Source organism: Cyprinus carpio, chromosome B11, assembly GCF_018340385.1.
Source record: "Cyprinus carpio isolate SPL01 chromosome B11, ASM1834038v1, whole genome shotgun sequence".
Lineage (NCBI taxonomy): Eukaryota > Metazoa > Chordata > Actinopteri > Cypriniformes > Cyprinidae > Cyprinus > Cyprinus carpio.
Genome location: NC_056607.1, coordinates 13,047,264 through 13,070,537, shown reverse-complemented (window position 1 = coordinate 13,070,537; position 23,274 = coordinate 13,047,264). Strand labels below are relative to the sequence as shown.

The 23,274-nt window shown below is 38.3% G+C and overlaps 2 protein-coding genes across 3 annotated transcripts; both read right to left on the bottom strand.

Moving 5' to 3' along the window:
• Positions 1 to 1,051: 1,051 nt before the first annotated feature.
• LOC109056593 (vascular endothelial growth factor D-like) lies at positions 1,052 to 8,799 on the bottom strand. Of its 2 annotated transcripts, XM_019073793.2 has the most exons (7): positions 8,535 to 8,799; positions 3,970 to 4,168; positions 3,688 to 3,878; positions 3,099 to 3,232; positions 2,566 to 2,669; positions 2,229 to 2,350; positions 1,052 to 1,636 (listed from the first exon to the last, which is right to left on the bottom strand). In XM_019073793.2, exons 1-6 carry the CDS (start codon positions 8,622 to 8,624, stop codon positions 2,253 to 2,255), a joined length of 816 nt encoding a protein of 271 aa, XP_018929338.1. In that variant the 5' UTR covers positions 8,625 to 8,799; the 3' UTR covers positions 1,052 to 1,636; positions 2,229 to 2,252. The 2 variants fall into 2 exon arrangements, with proteins under 2 accessions (XP_018929338.1, XP_018929339.1); XM_019073794.2 differs by lacking the exon at positions 2,229 to 2,350.
• Positions 8,800 to 8,807: 8 nt separating this feature from the next.
• pir (pirin) lies at positions 8,808 to 23,218 on the bottom strand. Its single transcript, XM_042734004.1, has 9 exons — positions 22,954 to 23,218; positions 22,739 to 22,831; positions 16,956 to 17,036; positions 15,428 to 15,634; positions 12,683 to 12,767; positions 11,831 to 11,875; positions 11,117 to 11,199; positions 10,943 to 11,009; positions 8,808 to 10,789 (listed from the first exon to the last, which is right to left on the bottom strand). Exons 1-9 carry the CDS (start codon positions 23,041 to 23,043, stop codon positions 10,671 to 10,673), a joined length of 870 nt encoding a protein of 289 aa, XP_042589938.1. The 5' UTR covers positions 23,044 to 23,218; the 3' UTR covers positions 8,808 to 10,670.
• Between the last annotated feature and the right edge of the window lie 56 nt (positions 23,219 to 23,274).

The following is a 23,274-nucleotide window of genomic DNA, read 5'->3' as shown; positions in this document are numbered from 1 at the left end:
TTGTTTAGCCTATAAACAGGAACAGAAGAAGCAGAACTGGAACAGAAATCTACAGGAAATTTTCATCTGACTTTCCAAGACCAAACCACCTACAAATGTAGGCTGCTGAACAGTCACCAATACAATTAATAGGCTACTGTAGGTGCACTCAGTTTTGTCAGGTTGCACTGACTGCTTTCTTCTTCATTTTCTAACCTAATAGAAGACATTTAGGTACAGGATAGACAGGCTAGTCATCACCCTAGCAACTGGTTTTCAGGTTAAGTGCATGCATTTTTGAAAGTCTATTTTTAGAAGAACATACCTTAAATATGGCCACTGTTATTGTCCAGAAAGAAAGATACAGTTTAGTAAACATATACTTTTTAAGAGCAACTTTTAAACAAACACAAAGCCCAAAACATTTCATTAGACCACAAAAATGTAAAAAGGTTCACAAAATGAGTATTTAAAAGGTTTTATTTTAGTTAAATAGAGATATAGGGCCTCATTTAAACCATCTTAAATTTGATCTTTCGATCATCTCTCAAATATGCGTACAGAAAACGCACGTACGCCAGTCTTTCAGTTGTGAAATCTTTGAAATGATCTTGAACTTCAGCTCTCTGCCTTGTAAACGACTCCTAGTCCTAATTAATGTCATTAAAGATCACCAGTCATCGTCCAAATGCTTTAATTTAGAACAACAAGCTGCAAGAACAGCTTACATTTTGAAAAACCTGCAGCACTCCGACAAGAAAAAGTGTGTACGTCAGATCAAATCTGAGTGTACACACACTTTATAAATGAGACCCATGGTGTGTGTGACAATTAGCCCGTCTTAATTTAATCAAGCACTATTGAAATGAATCATTCACTGTTGGATTCATATGGATTTCAGGTTATACTAAAGCTTAAACAAACCAAAGTGATTGAAACTGTAGCCTATTATAAGAGCACAGGAACGCTACGAATTAATGCCAATGACTCATTTTTTCCTCTTTGAAAATACTTCATACACTACATTAAAATGGTTTCTGTGGTCCTTGAAAACATCACAATCATAGACCTATTTTTTTATAAATTTGCCGTTTTTTATTTGAACAGCTTTCATCTCCAATACATAATTTGTTTTATTGTTGGCAGCATGCTCAGTTGTGAACACATCGATTTAAACAGAGGCCTGGCCATTTTCTTAATGCATGTGGAGTAATGAAGTCCTTTTGTATGTAGCTACACCATCCTGCATGTAGTCCTCTTGTGCCATGGAAACATGATGTGAACCCATATAGACCCTATTAGCCCACCAGGGAACATTTTGAAAAATTATAATTTATACTTAAATATAATTATTTTAGCTGTAAATTATATCTAAGAAATTCCACAGACATTCTTTAGGGTGAAACGTTGTCTTCAGTGCAAAGGACACATTTACCTCAGATATCATTTTTCATGTGTTCAAACAGAAAAGCAGCATTGTTTTTATATTTAGAAAGCTATCGCTGCCATGTTACCGATGGTTGTGTAAATAAATGTTAATAAAAGTATTTTATTTGATATAAATAGAGAGATAAATTAAATGGTGTTTTGCAGTCTCTGCACTCGGCACTTGCAGATTGTCAGGGCGTTGTGTTCATCGTTGTTTTCTCTCTTGCAGCTGTAACAAATATGAATGAAACTGAGTGTCATTATGGAATCACAAGAAATAGCCCAAACATTCCTCCTTAAATTAATATTTGCCATGAATCCTAATAACATTCTATGCTTAAAACTGAATGGCAAGCACTTTATTTCTATCACAAGGGATAATTTACAGTCGGGATTTATCGCAAAATAAATCTCGACAGGGTGATCAGACACTGATGTGGAGTGGCACATCACATGGCTGTTTACCAACTAAATACATGGACATAAAATATTTGCTCTGAATTATTTGCTTATCATTTTATCTGTATAATATCTTTAAAAAAAATTAAGACCTGAACAATAATACAGTAAAATTATTCCTGAAGGTTATTTAAAATACAATCGATTAATGAGATGCAAGATAGCACCAGTTTACGTTTGGGGTAACTGATCAATCAGAATCAAGTAATCGGAAAAAAAAAAAAAAATCATAAAATAAAATAAAAAATAAAGTATATGTACAGTAAAAAAAAAAAAAAAACACTCAAAAAAACTGTAATTTTCATTCAAACCTAAGGCCTTAAATGAGTTTTAATATCCAATATTTTTGAAAATCATTCTACCTTCAGAAGATTTGTTGAATTGTGTCACGTTTGGTGTAATCTGTGTGTCCATACTTTTGGAATACATTCACATCGCTCTACATCAATCTCGCAGTCCTCCTCACTGACAGAAGACAGAGGCTCTGGTATATATAAAAAAAGTATAAATAAAATAAAAGCTGCAACAGTTTTATCGCAGATGTAATAAATGTGCAAAAAAAAAACATGTTCTTGTGTGTGGCTTAATGGGTCTATAAATAAAAGTTCCTGCAATATAGCTACTAACATATAATAAAAAGTAACCAAGGCATCCGTGCATTAGGCCACAACAGGAAGTGGCAATCAATTACTCACTGACCTTGTTTACTGGAGGGGTACGTCACGCATCGCTCTGCCATCCAGTCCCATATTAAACCTTTGTTGCACAGCCTCTTGTCTTCTGGCTTACGTGTAGGAGAGCAACTGCATACACACACACACAAACACACACACAGACATATTATTATGCCAACAAGCACTTGAACTCCTACATATGGCTGCCACTCAGCAGGCCCAATCTGTAATTTCTCCAAGAGCAACATTGTTGTATCAACAGTGTATAACACAGCATGGCACTGGAAAAATAAGGGTTGGGTCTAACATTTCAAGGAGTTTGATGTTACACCACAAGAAAGACCCAGCCAATTTCAGTAAAAATGCATTGCACTCAGTGTAAGTGTAGGGGAATGCTGATTGCCTCATTGATAACTTCATCCAACTCTACCTGTTTGTAATCAGTCTGGAATTTTCTAAAACTGTTAACTGAAGAAACATTAGCTATTATTGAATATTACACTGATATTCCATGTCAAGGTTACACCCAGTTTCACACAAACCTATTCTTTTACTAACCTCTTCTTGTGCTTCTCACGAACATGTCTGCGGATCAGCGAATGTTCCTGGCACATACACTCGGTGTGATTGGCTATTTTCACCAGCACGGGCTCTGGTCCAGTTTTATATGGAGCCAGACTCACACTCAAAATCTATGAGGAAGAGGATGTTTTTTACAAACAGTTAAGTGGAACAGAATGAACAAATTAACACATTAAGGAGATAGTTCAGCCAAAAATTGTTGCTCTCCTTCATGTTGTTCCAAACCTCTTTTTTTTTCTGTAGAATGCAAAAGGAGAAATTTTGAAGAATGATTCCGGTCGATTTTTTTTCCATTCATTTATAATCGACCGGTGCCAAGGCTTTAAAACTTCAAAAAGAACACAAAAACACCATAAAAGTGTCCAGTATGAGGGTAAATAAAGTAAGTAAAATATTATAGATATAGTTTTTTTAATTTCTGGTTGAACTGTCCCTTTAAGACTGTGTTTTGATTGTATATTAAGTGAACTGCACAGCATTTCCATATAAATGAGCAAGTACAGACAAATTGTATTGGACATTAATTTGTATGTAATACCCACGCAATGCAATGAGTAGTGCTCACAGTTTTATTGACATAAGTCACGCTTGTATTACGGCAGGTAACTCCCTCTTTGTTGCAGCAGCCACCACACCTGAAGACAGAGACGCACGGGGGCTTAAAGAACACGGCTGTATTGGTGCCCAGCTCTTTTGCCACATCTACACACGTCTCTCTGGGCATACACTGTGTTTTCTGCCATTCGTCATCAATATCTGAAAAAAAAGGTACTTTTTAGGTACACAAATCTATGTAAAGTACTTAGACATCACATGTTCGCAATTATGTTTGCAAAAGGGTCTCAACCTTTTAGCATCTGTGGGCTGAACGAAGCGGCTGCATAGCGAGTTGACCTGCGGTTCTCAGGAGGAGTGGCATATTCAAAGTGCTTCAGCTTGAGCCTGCATCTCCACAGCTTCCAGTCCGGGTACTCAGTCAACATCAGAAGCTCATCCAGACTCCCAGCTTCTCTTAGTTCCTGTTCCCACCTCTCCTGGTTTATGTCCTATGGAGAAATGCAATCTTGAATGTGAAAAGAATGAGGGCTGCTAAGTGTAACACAGAGTTAAAACATTTTTATAAGAATTTGTTTGAGGCATGCTGAGCAAAATTCAGCCAAAAGTATGGAACAGCACAGCGGGAGTTAGATAAATAGAAGGATTAAAAATGAATGCCCACAAATTAGAAACACCTTTCCTTCCCAACTTTACAACTTACTACAAAGACTTGCATCATACAAACATCCTGCTGTCTGTGAGGTATGTGAAGTCTTGCCATAATAAAAGGCTAACCAGTAGGATATACCTAACAACGCATTACTAGATAGATTGCACACAGCTACTAATTTCTTCAGTGGTAGGCTACTTTTTAAAAAGAAAAAAAAATCTGAATGCACATTAAAAGGAACATTTTCTTTCTATGCACTAGAGGGCAGTAGTGATAATCAACACTGGATTTTCTCAGCATTTTTTGGCTGTGTAAGGAATCGGTGTTACACTAGGGAAAGGATGCAGCTGTTCCTCATGTAGTTCTGCCACCAATGAATATGCAGTGTTGCATCAGACCATACAGATCCATAGTTTTACAACCTCAATATAATCTACAGTGTGTTTCCTTGTTAAAGATATATAGTAAAAATTGACATGACAGTGCAACCTTCAGCATGGGTAAATGGAGCCTTGAATCATCATACATAGTTCTGCTGACTGGAATCCCAAGTGCTGGATTTCTCTAGATTTCTCAATCTCTAGAATTTATCTAAAGCTTTGTGCACAGTCTAGGGTTGTTGTCAGGCCATAAAGTTCAATTTTTTCTCTCAAACCAGCTTGTGTAGCCAAACACATGGAACACCCTCTGGCAGAGGCCCACTCTAAACAACTGGAACATACGCTCTATTAGCTCAGTATATGGACCACCTGTTTAGAAGCTCAGTGAAGACACAGATCCCAGGGATTGGAGTTTGGGACGTGTGCCACCAATTTGAACAGAACATCATGGCTGTTTCGCAAAACATGGATTGAATAACTACTAAGTGCCTAGTGACAGCTGCAGAATAACCTTGACAAAGTCATAAGTGGTCACACTTTCAGTGACCAGTGGCGATATTGATAACTACAGAGTAGGGTATAGTATAATGCCAATATTATGTACATTACATGGTTCTCTCTGGAGCATGTTTCTTATTGGTCAATCGTGGCATTTTGTGGTCTGATATTTTCTAATATTCTCGGTATGCAGTGTGCTCATCTGGCTACTTTTTAGTATCTCTAGTGTAACAATGAGGATTCACGCTCTTGTTTCATACAAACACAACGGGCACTGTCTTGTGGCTCATCTATTGATTGTAGTGAAAGGAGAATGTCAATATTGTTAGTAATATAACAGTTTTTGTTTTGCTGCTAGGCAGATTTTATGCTGTGCAATGCTATTTTTTTCTTAACAAAAGTGAAAAAAATTTGTATGATAGCATATGTGCATAAATCTTGAAAACAAATGATTAAATGAGCATTTACTTTACACAATACTTTCCTAAAACTTAACCCAAAATGTATCTGTAATTGTGTTTTTACTTATTTCATTAAGGCTGCAGTCCGTAAGTTTTGCCTCTTTGTCTCCATCTCTGTTTGAAACCTGCAATTGCAGTTATTTGCTGAATTATCTTCCTTGCGTGGGTTGTGCGCCGGCACAGTTCCAGCACGGATGAATCTTATGTTTTGAGGAGTGGTGTGTGATGTGTGGCAGTCAGTCACTGCAACGGTGTGGATATTTACTGTACTTCGCAATCACAGATTCTAACCTACATCTTGCAATATATGACCCAAATAAGAATTTTCACCGGATATTGTCATCTGAACAAGTAAGTAACAAGTCTGCCATATTTGTGAGGAAAAAAGCATTACAATAAATCTCGCTACCAATGGTGATTAAATCTAAAGATCGGTTAGCTCATATCACACCAAGCAAATTATGATTACTATTGTTATACTTTGTTCTCAAATTATTCATGTTAACAACATCAGCATTGCATGACTGTGTGTATATAGAGTGTGTTAGCGTGTAGATTTAAATTTCTGTACAGTCTAATCTCTAATTGTCATACCATTCAAATTTTATATTAAGAAATTATTTTACCCTAAAAAGCAAATTATTCTCCGTTCGAACTAGTTCTCTTTAAAATATATATTTTTTTTTTAATCCCAGGCTATCTGTAATCAGATGCACATTTAACACTGGAATATAATTTAATTTCAGTCACATTTGTTTCATGAACAAATAATCCTTTCTGGATTACAATCTGCCATCAAAATTATAAATTTAATTATTCCAGCTGCTGTGAGAAAAGGCTATAAACGTTCCGCCACCTACAGTATCCTCACATGTGATATAGGCTATTAGCTCAGACAACTTCTTCATGTTTACAGATGTGACGTATTGATGCAGTGGCAGCAAGCTCGAATTTCCCACGAGTTTTACCAGTATCACTCAAATTAAAAAATATTATAATAAGATAACCGTTGTGTATCATCCTACAATAATAAGATCATCTTTAACAACACCTGCTTAATAACTACCTCAAAAAATAAGGATTATAAAAAAAATTATAATTTTTAACCACAAAAAGTTATGGACCGCAGCTTTAACCAGCTGATTTTAATTGGCTAAGTGGGTACTTTTTTGGCCAGCCTGGGGTGCATTTTCCAAAAGATTTTTTCCAAACACACCCCTGGTCAATACATCGGTCACTAATTTGCCCTTCATTACAGAAGAGCAAGAGTTTATGGAGTAGATCGCGCACATGGGCGGAGAGCACCTACAAACCCTGAAGCCTGCCACCTCTCATTCAACATTGAGAAAATTGAGTTAAGCAAGCAAAAACCAGCATTGACTTGGTTTTGAATGTTTACTACAAACCGGGTGTGTCCCACAAAAAGGACGAATAAAAAGATGGCAATAGGGTCGAAGGACTTCCAATAATGCTTTTATGAGACGGGAAAGCCACAAAGCGGGTGGAAAGTAAAACAGCCAAGGCCGGGATGGAGAGGGCTAGCACGCGATATGGAAGTCATCACTAGAGAAGTCTCGCATCCTGCTGTCGTGTATTGACATGATCATCTATGATCTCTTCAATATGTTCAATAGGGTGGAGCCGTCTGCTTTCACTTACCCATGCAAACAATGCAACAACAAACAGAAAGACCGAGAGTATGAGGAGGGGTTTAAAAGAAAGTAAGAATATGAGTTACAACTGTGCAAAATTAATGAGGTGGAGGCCTCTAACAAGGAAGAAGAAATGAGACGGATGAGAACATTGAGAGCTTGAACATATAAAAGACCCTACAATGCCTCAGGCTGCACTTGGATACCAGGCTACATGCCGCACACATATGCTAACACAGCCTCTTTATGGAGTGTATCTGTAAAAACTAATAGGATATTATGCCATTGCTCCACTGCTTGGAACCCATAACCCTTCTTACATAACCTACCATTGATATACAAGCACAGAAAAACAGATGAATGGCCTTGGCAGCTTGTCTTTGGAAATTCTCACTAGAAGCCACTGAGTTCCCAAGTGAGCTTCTAGAGGAACCATCTATCTTACTTCGAAGACTGCAATTCTGAACATTGTCATTTACTTCAGACTGATTCAAGCCTTACTTTGCACAGTAATATACAGCAAAATGATAGAATATTGCTATTAAGGGACCTTAAGGTCACAGCAGGAAGCCCCATCCGGCCCTGCTGAGCATGCCTCAGATCCCTCCTCAGTGAGTCAGTGCAAAATGACGTTAAATCCTCTTGGATCAGCCATTTTAAAGTACCAAAAAATTTCTTTAAAAAAAAAAAAAAAAAAGATATTTTGAAAAATGTCAGTGAAGTCTAGTGCTGTTTTATGGGCATTCTTTAGAACTTTTTTGTATTCCTTAAAAGAACGAAGGTCATACAGGTTTAGAATGAAATAAGAGTGAGTGCGCTCTTAAAAATAAAGGTTCTTTATTGCATCTATGGTTCCATGAAGAACCTACATTCCCATTCCACAAAATGTTCTTTACACTGGATAAATGTTCTTTAGATTTTTTAAATGCTCTAAGAACTTAGAAAAAAACTGTTCTTTTAAGAACTTTGGCTTTTCTTTTGTATCGTACGAAAACCCTCTTTCGTAACCCTTATTTTTAAGAGTGTAAATGGACAGACTCTGCATTTTAAAGACCCCACAACTTAATATTTATAACAACTGAAAACCTATTAAAATGAAATCCATTTTCAACTAAACCTCAGTATCATTCAATTTTGACTGTAAACGAAAAAATGTCCTGAGGTTTTGGCTGCACTTGGTGTTCTACATGTCTGCTGAGGGATGCCATACTTACTCTCTGGGGTCTGTAGGCGTCCACGGCCAGCATCAGTCTGACATACAGGAGTAACAACATGTGAAGTCCAGCACATTTCTGAGTCTTCATCCTGCTACTAACTCTCCAGGATACCGTCCAGCGACTGAGCAGCAAGGGAGGCCAGTCTGCGTATACACTCACGCACACTCACAAATCACAAAGCAGGTTTCTCACACTGGACCACACAGGCGCACCAATAGAGACCTGTCACAACGAGCTTTCCAGAGCCAAATGGGCTCTCCTCTTTTAAAAAAAAAAAAAGAGGAGGAGAATGAGACATCAATCAGTGCTAGGCTAGGACTTAGCAGTTTTTTTTTCCTTTTTTTCTGTGATTCTCTCTGATCAGGACAACCCCTTGATGCTGTTATCCGTCTTGGCCCGGCCAGATTTGGCCCAGTGTCTCCACAGATCCAGATGTGTCAAACTATATGTGATTGCAAAATCCACTAAGGGCTCACATCCAGTCTTCTCCAGCCACCAGTGCGTGCAAGGCCATCTGGGAGGTGTGCATGTCTGTCCCGTCGCTGTGCGCTCCAGTCCCACTCTGCTGTCACCACGTTTCCTGCTTGCCGACTTCCAGGCTCAGTTGCTCACACACAGAACATGTGGTTTTAAATGTGATCCAGACCTCTACAGAGGGCAAGGAGTGAAAAAGGGGGAGGAGGAGGAGGAGGGAAGGGGGGAACCGAGGAATAAAGGGAGGAGAGAGAGAAAGTGCGTGGAGAAGAGAGACTGAATCCAGCCAATATCCCATTTAAATGCAGCAAAGTGGTGTGATGAAAAAGGAGCGGAGCTAAGCCGACATGCCCTTTCTCTTGTTATCTGTGTGTGTGCGTCACTCTCAGGCAGACCCAACAATGAGCTTGTAATACGAGTCGGGAATTAAAGGGAGGTTGAATGCAGCGTAATGGGCTGTGAGTGCCGCTCTCTGCACCCACACTCTCGGATCATCTGAATGCTTTATCTTTAAAAGCTTCAAAAGAATCTATTATCAGTGGTCAAAGGAATCTATTACCAGATTGTTTGTGTAGATTTTCAACATCACTTTAATCAAATGTGAATGAATTGTGTGATCAAATGTATATCTAAAATGACACAGATATTGAATGAAGGAAATCATGTTGTGATCGGATACAATGTGAAGAGCCAATGAATAGATTCCAATAAAAGGTCATTATTAAAAAACATTACAAGAAAGACATTGATTACAAGTAATACATGACTTTGTAACAATCAGAAATATATCAGAAATAATTGGAGTAACATATTGCATATGTGGCCCCAAAAATATATGTACTCATAAATCACACTTAAAAATATGAATGTCAGTGTATTATTTGAAATTTTCACACCGGTATCTGCAAACAAATGATGTTAGAGATTTTTTTTTTAACTTCACTTTTCTGAGCTGTTTTTATAATTACTTTTAACAACTGATCCCAAGGTGATTTTTAGTGGATGTATAAAGTCAATTTCCCTCAAGTTCACACAGTTGTACTAGCATATATATTTTTCTATCAGACGAATTCAATCTATTAAAAAATGTCCTCGCTATTCCAAGCTTTATAATATAGTAAATGGCTGTTGAGATTTTGAAGTCCAATAAAGTACATCCATCCATCCATCATAAAAAGTGCTCCACATGGCTCCGGGGGTGAATAAAGGCCTTCTGAAGCAAATTGATGCATTTGTCATATTTAAAACTTTATAAACCGTGATCTCTAGCTTCTGCAAACTGTCGTACAAACGTTCACAAGAAAGTGGCGTCCAGCAGATAATGTAAGACATATAAATGTAACGCAAGCTCCAGTGACAAGTGACAACATCTCATGAGAACCCAGTTTTATTTACAGCAAAGGAAAACTAGTCTCCGCCAACAATTTTCTTTACAAATCCTCATTTTGTACTAATTTGTAAACAGTGTTTTGATTTGCTCTCTCCTCTGTGATACCGCGTCGTCACTTCTCGTCAGAGCATATGCTATGCCTACGTCATCCGCTAGAAGTTTACTCTAGACTTCAAAATCTCAACTGCCATTCATTCAGAATAAGTTAAAGGCACAAAAAAATAAACAAAGCATATATATTCCCATAGAAAGGGATCTTCAAGAAAAATTTAGAACTTTTGACCGATCTTTGATCGCCAAACTTTTGCCCTCTCAAATCCATTAGTGGCTGATCTGTAGTCTGAGATGGCTTGATCAATCTCTTCTTGTGTGTTCATGACAAAAGGCCCTGAAACAAATAAATAAATCCTCTAGTTTAAAAAAAATATATATATATATATATATATATAGATATATACACATTTTGGATAATGTACTACCCCTAGTTCATAAATACTTGTTTAATAAAATGTAAAATATTACCTATGCCATTATAACTTACCATGCTGAACCACAGGTTCATTAATGGGTTCACCAGCAATTAACACAAAGTGAGACTCTTCAGCTGCCTAGAAGTAATAATGAAGGGAATAAAGATACTGAATTTACAGTAAACCTGAATGAATACAAAAACTACCAGAGTAGCTTCATAGGAATAGCAGGAGGGGGAAAAAACCTTGTTTTCCACTCTGCAGCATTCACCATCTGCCAAAACCACTGTGTGGTGTGGCTCAATTGTCTGCAGATCATCATCTGGGCCTGAGGGAAATTCAAATAGATAGAATGAATGTCACAGTCCTATACAAATGACATTATAAAAGTAGACATACACCATAAATACTTTTACATAACTAGACCTGGATAACAACCCAAGGCTGACCCCACAAACCTGAATAAATGGGGTAAAATGTCAGCAAGAGATATGTTTTGTGAGGCAAAGATGGTCCCACATATTATTCCACCCACTTTTGTGATAATTTCCCAAAAAAAGTCTGGTTCTCAACAGTTGCTCAATTTATACTAAACGTATTCCAAAAAACAGCAGCAATATATGATTCATTTAGAAACTCCTTTGAAGACACAAGTGGAATATTTACTGTTAATGAATATGGGTTTCATTTCCTACAACCTGGAAATCATCTAAATCAACCTGATAAATCAACATATCAAACACTGCTTTGGCAATCTCATTTCTCAACGTGAGAGTTTAGAGTTACCATTGGCACAAGATCATAGGAATAGTCTAAATATCTGTCAGATGTCCAAGAGAGAGAGGAAGTGAAAAATAATCATAAAGCACCTGCTCGAATTTCAAGGACAGAAAGCTGCTAGTGGATTTGCCTGCAGGAAGACAAAGTCTCCTTTTAATACGGTCTTCATTTGAACTCACCAGTGCATAAAGAACCTGCGAGGGTGTAGATGAAAGCTGTCCAACCTGAGGAAGGAATACTACAATTAAAACATTGGAACCATAATTATAATATAATAACAACTGTAGGGTTAATGAAGCTAAATTGGGCCTCATTTGAGTGACTTAGCACTTAATAGTTATTCATTCAATTACAAGTAAATAGTTAGTCATTCAATTACAAAACATTATACCATATTATATCATATTAATGTTCTGCGTTAGAAACAAGAGATTTCAGGAACTCATATACAGTACCACTCAAACTTTTTCTTATCATGATGTGATTGTATTGGCCATTCTGAGGCTGCATTTGGACACACAGAACCATGACCAAAAAGCCAGACTCAACCTTTCTAATCTGTGGTCAGTTTCTGATATTGATGTACAAAAAAGCTTGATACTCACACCAAAAGGCTACACTATACCTTTAAGAGCACTTTAAAACTCTGTACCATTTATACAAGCACACTTCATGTGCACTCAACTTTTTTTTTTTAATGCCTTGCCTTCAAAACCTCTCAAGATGACTCAAAAGAAGAGATGCTGCTATAGTGACTCAATGGATGAACTATGACTTTATTCACTATTTGAGTTAAAATAACACAGTACTATCCTTTCCCAGAATTGTGTGTAAGGGATGACGTTTCACAGTCATGCATTTAATGAGGAAAATAAAGACTTACTCAAAAATTGTTTGCCTTAACTAGGAAAAATCCCATGTAAACCATGTTTATAATGTTTGTAGGTACAGTAACTTTGGGATTAATGGAAAATAATAATAATAATAATAATTAAATAATCATCAAGACATCTGATAATTATTTTTTTTACCTTTAGGAATAGGCTGCAAATGTTTTGCACCTTCCTTTAGCACAAAGTCGAGGTACATGGTTGGAGTTCTCGTGTAAATCTTCGACTGGCAACAGAAAAGGCATGTAAGTACCACAACATAATATTTAATCTTGAAAAAATTATGGTTAACAGAAGAAGACTACTGTGAAAACAACATTTTATGTTCTTTATTCATAACATATCCACTTTTACCAGATTTTGTTATTGCTACAAGACATAAAACAAGGGAAATTGTTCAATATTGTTTAAATTATGAGCTCAAACAGATGTAAAAACATTGTGTGTGAGTTCCAGTGCATATCTGGTTCCAGTAAGCCCAAGTATTTGGCTGACCCACATTTAACTTCAACGCTGCATCCACCCCTCTGCCCTAGAGAAACCCTCCATAACCACATTTTACATTTAAAACATTTTACAAAAACCACTTCCAATAAAGCCTGCTCCGAATTTCCTGCTGCTGTCTGAGAAAGGCAGCAGAGGACACCCTTGCAGCAGAAATTAGCCTGATGGACTCCAGTATCTGATTGTAAATCGGATGGAACATTTACAAAGAAGTCGGCTGTTTGGATCAAACATTCACCATGACTCTTGAATCTTGTATTTTGTGTTTCCCATAAATCATAGATGGGAAAGAGACAGACAGAAGCGTGGGTAATAGTTGTGTGGTGATAAATGGATGCAAAAATGAGCATGTTTGCAAAATTACAGACGATAAACAGAAGCAAGTGTCAGGCAAACGGAGGTGTACTGACTACTTTTTTTCACTCAGTGGTTTGGTTCAAAGAGTTCAGAATAATTATGAGGAGCATGTTTTTTATCACCTGATAAACATGAAGGCCTTCTGGCTGGTAAAATCATCCATACTTCATATTAATGCTTTAGTATATCTGAAAACTACTGAGAGACCTGAGAAATCCAATAAACTTTTTAAATCATTTTTGAAGGTTTTGGCATACTTATTGACAGTGAAAAGAGGGATAAGAATGGAAACTATGAGGAAAAGAAGGAGAAACTAGGCTCCCAAACAAGCACCTTTGCTCTGTAACGCACTTGTGCTAACTACGTTAGGCTAGAAACGACCTTACTCCATGGCTCCCACGTGTTTTACATTACTTATTCAGTTGTTTATTATTACTGGATAAGAATTTTTAAAGTATTTCCATTCAAATTCAAATATATCTGCTTATGAATAATTCCAATTTGGGAACATTCTGAGTGATTTATTGACAACAACTATTTTTAAATGTTTTCAAAACAAGCTTCTTATGCTCATCAAGCCTGCTTGTTTTTCTTTTTTTATTAAAATTAAAGATATACTTTGAAATATTGTTACAATTTAAAAGAACAGTTTTATTATTAATAATTAAATACCATCAATAATTGATAATAATTGAATAATCAGCATATTAGAATGATTATGAAGAATCATGTGGAATTGAAGACTAGTGGAATAAATAACAATACATTAAAATCGAAAAATATATAAGAATATATTTAAACTTATTTAAAGTTATTTGAAATTGTATCATAGCAAATTGCAGCCTTATGTTAAACTGCTTTAAATTACTTTTTTTCCCACATTAATCTTCACTCCATACACCATAATGACAAAGCAAAAACGGAACTGTCACCAACTTTGTAAATGTATTAAAAATAAAAAACTGAAATAAGTACATTGCATAAGTATTCAAACCCTTAACTCATTAGTTAGCTGTAGCACCTTAACAGCCTCAAGTCCTTTTGGGTATGATGCGACATGCTTTGCACATCAGCATTGGCTGGGCAATGGGGGCAGATGCACATTTTCAGGTTTCTTTAGAAATATTTGATTGGATTCAATTACAGGTCCTGGCTGGGCCACTCAAGGACATTCACAGAGTTGTCTATAAGCCACTCTTGCTGTGTGCTTAGGATCAGTGGAGTGTTGCAGTGATGTATGTCTTTCTGTAGGTTTCTCATATCTGCATATATGATCATGGAGCTCAACTAGAGTGACTATCAGCTTCTTGGTCACCAGTCAAGACACGACCCTTCTCCTTCAGTTGTTCAGTTTGGCAAGGAGGCCAGCTCTAGGAAGAGTTCTAGTTGTTTCAAATGTCTTCCATTATGGAAAACGAAGGTTACATGATTCTGTGAACCTTCAATGAAGCAGAATTTTTTCTGAACTTTTCCCCAGATTAGTGTCTTAACGCAAACCTGTTTCTGAGCTCTACAGGCAGTTCTTTTGACCTCAGGGCTTGGTTTTTGCTCTGATATGCATTTTCAGCTGTTAGACCTTTTATTAAGACACGTGTGCCTTTCCAAATCACAGGTTAACTTCACTCGAAGTATAGTAACATCTACAAGCAATATGAATGCTACCGAGCTAAATTTCAGCTGTCCCAGATAAGGGTTTGAATACTTATACAATGGAATTATTTAAGTTTTTTTTATTTTTAATAAATTTGCAAAGATGTTAAAAACCAGTTTTTTTGCTTTGCCATTATAGTGTATGGAGTATAGAATGATGTGGGAAAAAAGTATTTAAAGCAATTTAACATAAGGCAGCAACATAAAATGTGAAAAAATAAACGGGTGAGAATACTTTTGCAAGGCACTGTACATATATATATATATATATATATATATATATATATCATTCCCAGATATTTCCCAGTTTTACATTAAAATTAAAACAAAATACAAAACTGCTCTCAGATCAGTAGCTTGTGCTATAACACCTACCTTTACTCCAAGAGCTTCCCCTGAGATTACGTTCACAGTGACTCCATCTTTGCTGGGTTTGGGAATCTCTTTGCTCTTCAGCTCCTGGTACTGAGGCTCCACCATTTTATCTGCACTTTTCAAGTTCACCCAAAGCTGAAGGCCATGAATGCGTCCATCCGACACGGGCATCTCAGCATGAATTACCCCACGACCTGCCGTCATCCACTAGCATAACAGAAAACAAAGAATGAGAATTGAGAACAAATACTAATGTTTTATTCCATTCTATTCCTAATGGTAGACCTATCTGGTAGACCTATCTGGTTTGCAAATAAACTGACTAACTGCTTGGTTCAGGGGCTTTGCGCACTGGTTAATGTCATCTTCATGTGGAGCATGAGAAATCTTTATGAGCTGTTATTTCAACGTAAAAATTACCCACTCCAGTTTTACAACAACAGCTTAATATACCTAATGGAGCACTTTTCTTTCACCTCTTCCTTTATCGCTCTCTCTTAGTGGAAATTTCCATTCATTCTGAGGTTTAGCAGCCCCTCTCAGGGAGCCATTGGGCACTAGGCGGTTTGAGTTATAGAGGGAAACACTCACCAGCTTTTTCCTTCTATGTGCTACTGGTATTATCAGGGAGTCTCTGAGTGTTTGATGGTGAGGCTGTAGCCCCGGTAGCGGGAGGTTAGGTGTGAGCTGTAGTTAAAGTAGTTAGGCCTACAGACATATTAAAGGCCCATTAAAACATTCCCTCACTGATCTGGGAGAAATTGAGACAGCTTTATGACACAGAAAAACACAGGAAGTGCCCTATGGGTGTAAAAGCTCTTAGTCTATTTGATGAGTGTGTGTATGCATGGATATAACATCCTATTAAACATAAATACATTTTATTAAAGCTTAATTTTAATTATTTTAATTTGCAACCGTTTTTACAGTCAGTATATAAAACAATAAAAATGGTGGCTTTCCTTATATCTATAACAGACTTGCATAAGTGTACATATTTCTGATGTGTTACTTTTGGCTCACTTTTTTAAGTAAAAGGTCCGTTCCCACTTTATATTAGGTGGCCTTAACTACTATACAATAAACATACAATAAAATGCACTAAATTGTGTAAATGATTTTACATTGTACTTATATTTTTTTAAAACACATACATTAAAAAAAACCTTCATCAATTAACATCTACAATTCATTTTTGTAATTACATTTATAATTACAATGTTGACCAATCCCTTGCTCCTTAGCCCACCCTTAAACCTACCCATGCCACCAAAGCTTACCCGTATCCCACCTCAATACCAGCAAAAGTTCTATGCAATACAATATGAACACAATAAGTACATTCATTGTACTTATTTTTTGATCTAAGTACACAGTAGTTAAGGCCACCTAATATAAAGTGAGACAAAAGATTGTTTTAAAATTATATTAGATATGTAGTCTTTAACGTAACAGTTCTTTTCCATTTGCAAAATTTCACATGAAAAAAAAAAATCAGTGTTGATTAAATTACTACAATGTGTTCTACCTGAAGATCCCCAGGTTCTAACCTCCCGCTGTGACCGCAGGAGTCTTCGTGGGCTGTTACTCCACTCAACAAGTATGTTACCTGTGCAAAAAGCAAAACAAAGAAAAGCCTTTTGAAACACAGGGATAAGGTGTAAAATTGTAGTTTTCTGATTGAAAACGAAGCCATTTCTTGGGGAAATACTCACGCAAAAGACAGTATGGAAAAGTCATTAACTTGACGTTCATTTAGAGGAAAATAAACATGTCAAAAATCATACATGTGAAAGGTGAAACATATTTCAAGGGCTGCATTTGCAGAGTAGATGCAAAAAGTTTATGTTTGAGGGATTTTGGTAAAGCCCTGATGGACTATAAAGCTAAATGCCAAAAGCAGATCTATCCTAGGCTGTGAGAGAAAATAAAAAGTGTTAGCGGGTGATGATATAATGAACATTTGATCAGTAAATAATTCTGACACAAATACGAATACACATATTTTTCGAATGTCTAGTAAAGGTCTTTTATGCACGATAAAAAACATAGTCCTTCCAGGCCAAGACAGAGCTAGAGGCTAGATGCTAATGTGTCATAATCAAAATTTGCATATATTAAATAAACATCTTTCCAATTAACAAAATCTGCCCACAGCTGTTTTCCATTTGTCCACTGAAAAAGCAAAAATGAATATACATAGTCAGCTGAGGTGGTCCGACATACAGCGTGGATGGATTGCACGCCATCTCCCACACAGACAACGCTGCTCTCAACAGGATACCGGAGGCAGGGTAAGAGGTCAACATCTGACCCCTTGGAGGCTTGCTTGACCTGTGGCCACAGGCAGCCTGTGATCTGCAAGCACAGCTGTGATCTGACGGTCACATGGCTGTTCGTGAGCAAACACACCTGCATGTTTCAGGCAACATAGAAGTCCAATTCTGCTAATAATGCTCATATGAAAAATTAAACCTCTAGAACCTTCAACGATAGCCTAAATTCGACAAGCAGACTAAACTGGACATTTATCCCTCACATCCTTGTTTTAATTTGCATCTATCCTGACTAAAGTCCATTGTATATTTTTTGTCTGTGTTATGCATTGTATGCCTGCAGAACAAATTACCACTCTAGAGGGAATAAATATTTAGCCAGAATTTGGCTTTAGAGTGCTCTCATAATGAGTCACTCCCTAGCAAATCTCTGAATACAAATATTACAAGAAAAGTCCATTCATGAAGGAAGGTGACACATGAGATGAGAGTATATTTGTGCAGATGGCAATAGATGACAGCCAATTGTCTAAGGAAACTCTAAATGTCTAAATGATTTCCACGACCACACAGACCCACTTTCCATAGGAACAGTTTATGCCAGACACATTGCCAAACTTTGAGTAAACACTTCTGTTACTCACATAACCTTGGTTCCCTGAGATAAGGGAATGAGTGTTGTGTCATCATTTGATGACTGCTTGGGGAAACTCCTGTTTAATCTATTACTGAAGTCTGATTGGTTAATGTTTGTGTAGCTGCACAAACCAATGGTGCTCGAGCCCGCCACAAGGGACGCTGTTCACCGCTATACAAGTCAGCTCAGAGCGCCATCTCATCAGAATCATCTGATGAGACAGCCATCGATTTACATGCAGCTATAGCATGGACAGTTACGCAACACTCATTCGCTTATCTCAGGGAACCAAGGTTACGTGAGTAACTGGAGTGTTCCCTGTCGAAAGGTAACTCCTGTTGATGACTGCTTGGGGAACGTATCCAGTAGCGCCGTGCTATAAGAAGATGCAGAACTCAGCCTGCTCTGCAAGCTCAGCCCAGGAACACTCAGCAAGGGCTCCATAAGCCTGAGCCACAAAGAGACCTGAGAACATTCTGAGGTCTACTTGAGATAACTCTCCTCGCCCAAGGTGGGAGTAAGTATTAGGTGGATAAGACCTGCGCCTGCAGGGTAGGGATGTCCAAAAACGACTTTACAGTCATGGTGGGTCCAAACTCATGACAGGAAGCACTGACAGACAGGGCTTGCAAGTCCACTACTAGCTTGACTGACATCAGGGACAAAAGCAGAGTAGTTTTGAGTGTCATGATTCTTAAGCCAGTTGTTTGAATCAGCTCAAGGGGGAGCTCTTGAGAGCTCTCAATACTATAGACAAGTCCCATACTGGCACCGTCCTAGGGTGAGGAGGGTTTAACTGGAGCGCCTCTAAGAAACTTAACGACCAAGTCGTTCCTGCCAATTGCCGGGCAGCCTCGAGAGAATGATTTGCTGTGATGTCTGCCACATAGACTTTGGGCATGGAAGGGGTACGCCCCTTATCCAGAAGTTCATGCAAAAAGGAAAAAAAGACTTGGTTCCTCCAGAAAGGGGCAATGAGGAGGAGAGGGCACTTTGTGTCCCTGACTCGCCTGATAACCTGGGGTAGCAGGGCAATCGGAGGGAAGACATACAGACGGGGGTTGGGCCAATCATGGGCCAGAACATCCAGCTGTCTTAAAAAATATTTTGGGCAGTGATAGTTCCCCTGGAGCTACATTGTCCCTTGACAACATATCTGCTCCCTAGTTCAGTCTGCCCAGCACATGAACCGCTCGTAGTGAAGGGGACGTGACCTGAGGCCACCTTGTGATATAGACTACCACAGTCATGTTGTCTGAGTTGACCAGGACATGGTGCCCCTTTAAGGCTGGCAGGAAGGCTTTCAGGGCCAGCAAACAGCCATCATTTTGAGGCAATTGATATGGAGGCGTCGCTTGTGGGTCAACCAGGAGCCGATACTGGACTGCCCTCATACAGAGCGCCCCAGCCCGAGCTGGAGGCACCTATCGTGACCACCTTCCCAATACTGAAGGAGCCGTATGCCCTGGGGGGACGTGCAGACCCTGGCTTGAACTACGCCGCCACTCGCTGAATATTCAGGGAGCGTTCCGGTGTAATCCAAGCCCGAATTTTCAAAGAGTCTATAACTGTTCCCAGAAAGTCACTCGCTGTCTGGGAGTCAGAAAACTCTTGGATGAATTGATTTTCAGCCCAAGACACTCTAGGTGGTTGAGCAACAACAACCTGTGAGCGAAAAGTTCCCGTTCTGATTCGGCCAGTTGTCGAGGTAGATCAAAAAACGGATTCCCATCAGTCTCAGAGGGGAAAGAGCCACATCTACGCACTTCGTAAAAGTGCAAGGGGCCAGGGACAGTCCAACAGAGGGACCGTGTACTGATAGCCACTTCCTCAAAGCGAATCTCAAGAACAGTCTGTGACAGGGCGCTATTTCGCTGTGAAAGTAAGCATCTTTCAGATCCACAGACAGAAACCAGTCCCCGGCCGCGAGGATCTGTGTATGTTAAAATTCTAAAAAGCTGCCATATGAGGGCCTGGTTCAGATGTCTGAGATCAAGTATTGGTCCGAGCCCACTGTCTTTCTTGGGAACGGAGAAGTAACAGCTGTAAAAACCTGACTCGCTGTTCGCTAAGGGGACCATTTCCACGGAACCTTTGCAAGCAGTGTATGTACTTCGGACAGAAGAACATGCATTGTCCCGTACAGAAGTGTGAATAATACCTCTGAAGCAAGGTGACCTGCGAGCGAACTGGAGCAAGTAACCTCATTCTATGGTTTTTAGAATCCTGCACTGGGGATGGCTTTCCAAACCAAAAGCCAGGCAGCAAGCAGTTACTTTCCTACTAATGGTAGTTCACAGCACGGGGCGGGGAAATGGCATTCGCAGTGTGAGGAGAGGAGAATTGCTCTTGTGGGTCCACTATCACAGTGGTAGTCTGCTTGGGCGCGTGCTGAATGAGATCTTTCTGTGCCTAGCTTGAATATAATTTCCATTGCTCAGTGTAGAACAGAGGGATGGAGAGCGAGAGTGAGCTTTCTTGGATGAAGTTCCGGCCTCAGCGAGAACTGATCCTTTTCTTTTCCTCTCAAAAGATTTTCTTCGCTAGACGCAATGCTCTCTCAGTGCGAGCAGCCAGCCCCCGTGAGTGCAAAGTCAGAGTGGGCGTGGTCCAGATGGGTCTAATCTGAAGCTGTCACACGCTGGTGACGCCTGCTGGTCAAAACTGTGTAAATGCAACAAAACCTCAGGCTAAAACATGCATAAAAAATGCTTTTTACAAACCCAATGCAAATGCTTTCTTGAAAGTATAATATATTAAATGCAATCAAAATAATAAAATATCATTAAATATGAGGTGTCTGTATAATGTGTGTTTTTAAAATAGTTATTATTAATTTGCAGGGCTTGTTTTGTTTGTTTTATGGAGAGCTTAAACAGGCCAGTAAGAGACTACAACTCATCCTTTTAATTACACAAATGTCTCATTAAAAATGTCTACAAATTGATAAAACTGAACCTAGATCAGAGACGGTTCATCAGTGGTTCACTGCTGGGAGGTAAGCTCAATAAACCACTAAAGGCAAACTACTGAAATCTGAAACACTTATGACGTAACAAAGCCTCGTTTACTGAAATCACACGATTTTTTTACATTTTGATACGTGCCCCGAACCATTGTTTCGAAACAAATGTTTTGCAATGGTTTTGAAGCTTCATGAAGCAGTGTTTCAAAAACAGCCATCACTACATCAGATGTTGTAAATAAATAAGGTGACAAGAAGGCTGAATGAAATGATCAGCTTTTCTTTAGTCTAGTTCCAGAAAATACTCTCAATACCAGTTCTGGCCAAAATACTGACATTTTAAAGGAAGTGTTTTTAATGACCATACATTCTCTCACAATTAGGTGAACAGTTTTTGAGTACTTAACCTGGCAAAAAAAGTGGTTTACTGGACAATCTTTATATGCTCGGCAGCTTTGTTAAAATTGCCTTTTTTTCTGTTTGGACATGACATATTGTAGGACTCCTTAAAAAGAAAAGAAATTGAGAAAGAAAACCCAATAGGCTTAAGTTACATCACAGCAACAAACCAGAATTTGCTACTTTCTATTTGGTTGCATTTGTTTGGGAGGGAAGGGGCATTATCAATTCTGGAGTGCATCTGATTGGATAAAAATGTTTGTAGTACAGGATGAGTCATCAATATTTCTTATAAGTTTTTTTTTCCAGAAAAAGACTGCACATTATAAATGTGTAGGCTATGTGCTAAAAGTGAATTTTGTCAATGTTTTGTATATTAACATACAGTATAGACGACTTCAAAACGAAAATGAACTAAAGCCAGTTTGAGTGACAGCAGTGATAAAACGGTAAGAACCTGGGTGTGAGCCCTCTAGTGGTCAAAGACGTGTGTCTAATCAATTATTGCGACTCTTTTCATAGTGTATATTTAATTCAGTGAATTTTAACCATTCTCGGTGTCATTATTCAGTAGTAGAAGCGTCATTCAGAAACATGTTGTCACGTTGTACCTGTTACTTTTCTCAGCGATGTTTTGGATGGACTAATCACAGCCGCTTCTTATTGCAGGATAAATGTTCTAGTTGTTTCACAGAAAACATATTTCCATTTATCAGAAAATGTTAAGGTATTTAATAGAATTAAACAACTACACATTTAAGTGTATCAATGTCTTCCGTAAGATAACAATAAAAGTGCTGAAGTGTCTTTTTGAGCCGACATGCGCCTCCTGGCGGAAGACTCCGTTTTGTCCTGATCAGAACAAACAGGAAGTAGACGGCTAACATTACACTACCATTCACTTCCAATTCATTTCATCGGACTGCAAGGATTTATTTAACAAGTGTCGCTTTTTCCATTACTGTATTAATTCATAGTTTGAAAGTGCACGGCTTTGCCTCTTGACAGCTGGAAAATAAACAGAGTGTGTTTACCGTCTCAAATCCACGGTGAGGATGATCAGGAAAACCCGCTGGTTTGGCGATACAGAATTCATCCAGCATCAAGAAAGGGTCGAGATTCTTCAGCTGAAATAAAGCAGTGTATTTTATGCAATGTGTCACCGTGCATTTCACAAAAAAAAAAAAAAAAAAAAAAAGGGGTTTCATGCGTAATACAAAAATGCTTAAAAAAACAGCAATGAACTTACTTCTCTCCGTCCAATACTCCGGCGAACTCGAGCCCCGACGCCTTCAGACTGTTCCACACTCAAAACGACCTGAGCAACTCTTCTAATCATGATAAACACCTTGCTATCTCCTTATAATACCAATATTTTGCTTCAGTTCTCAGTTTGTGAGCTCCCAAATGCAACGAAGTCAAAAACGTAACAAGATGCACATTTATTTAGACACTGCAGTGTTATTCGCTTTCATAGTAAATCTGTATTCACCTATGACAGGTGTATGTTTTATATGTTGACGTTTTGGGTTTGCCATGGCTTCCGGGACAGATCACAGTCCCACGTCGG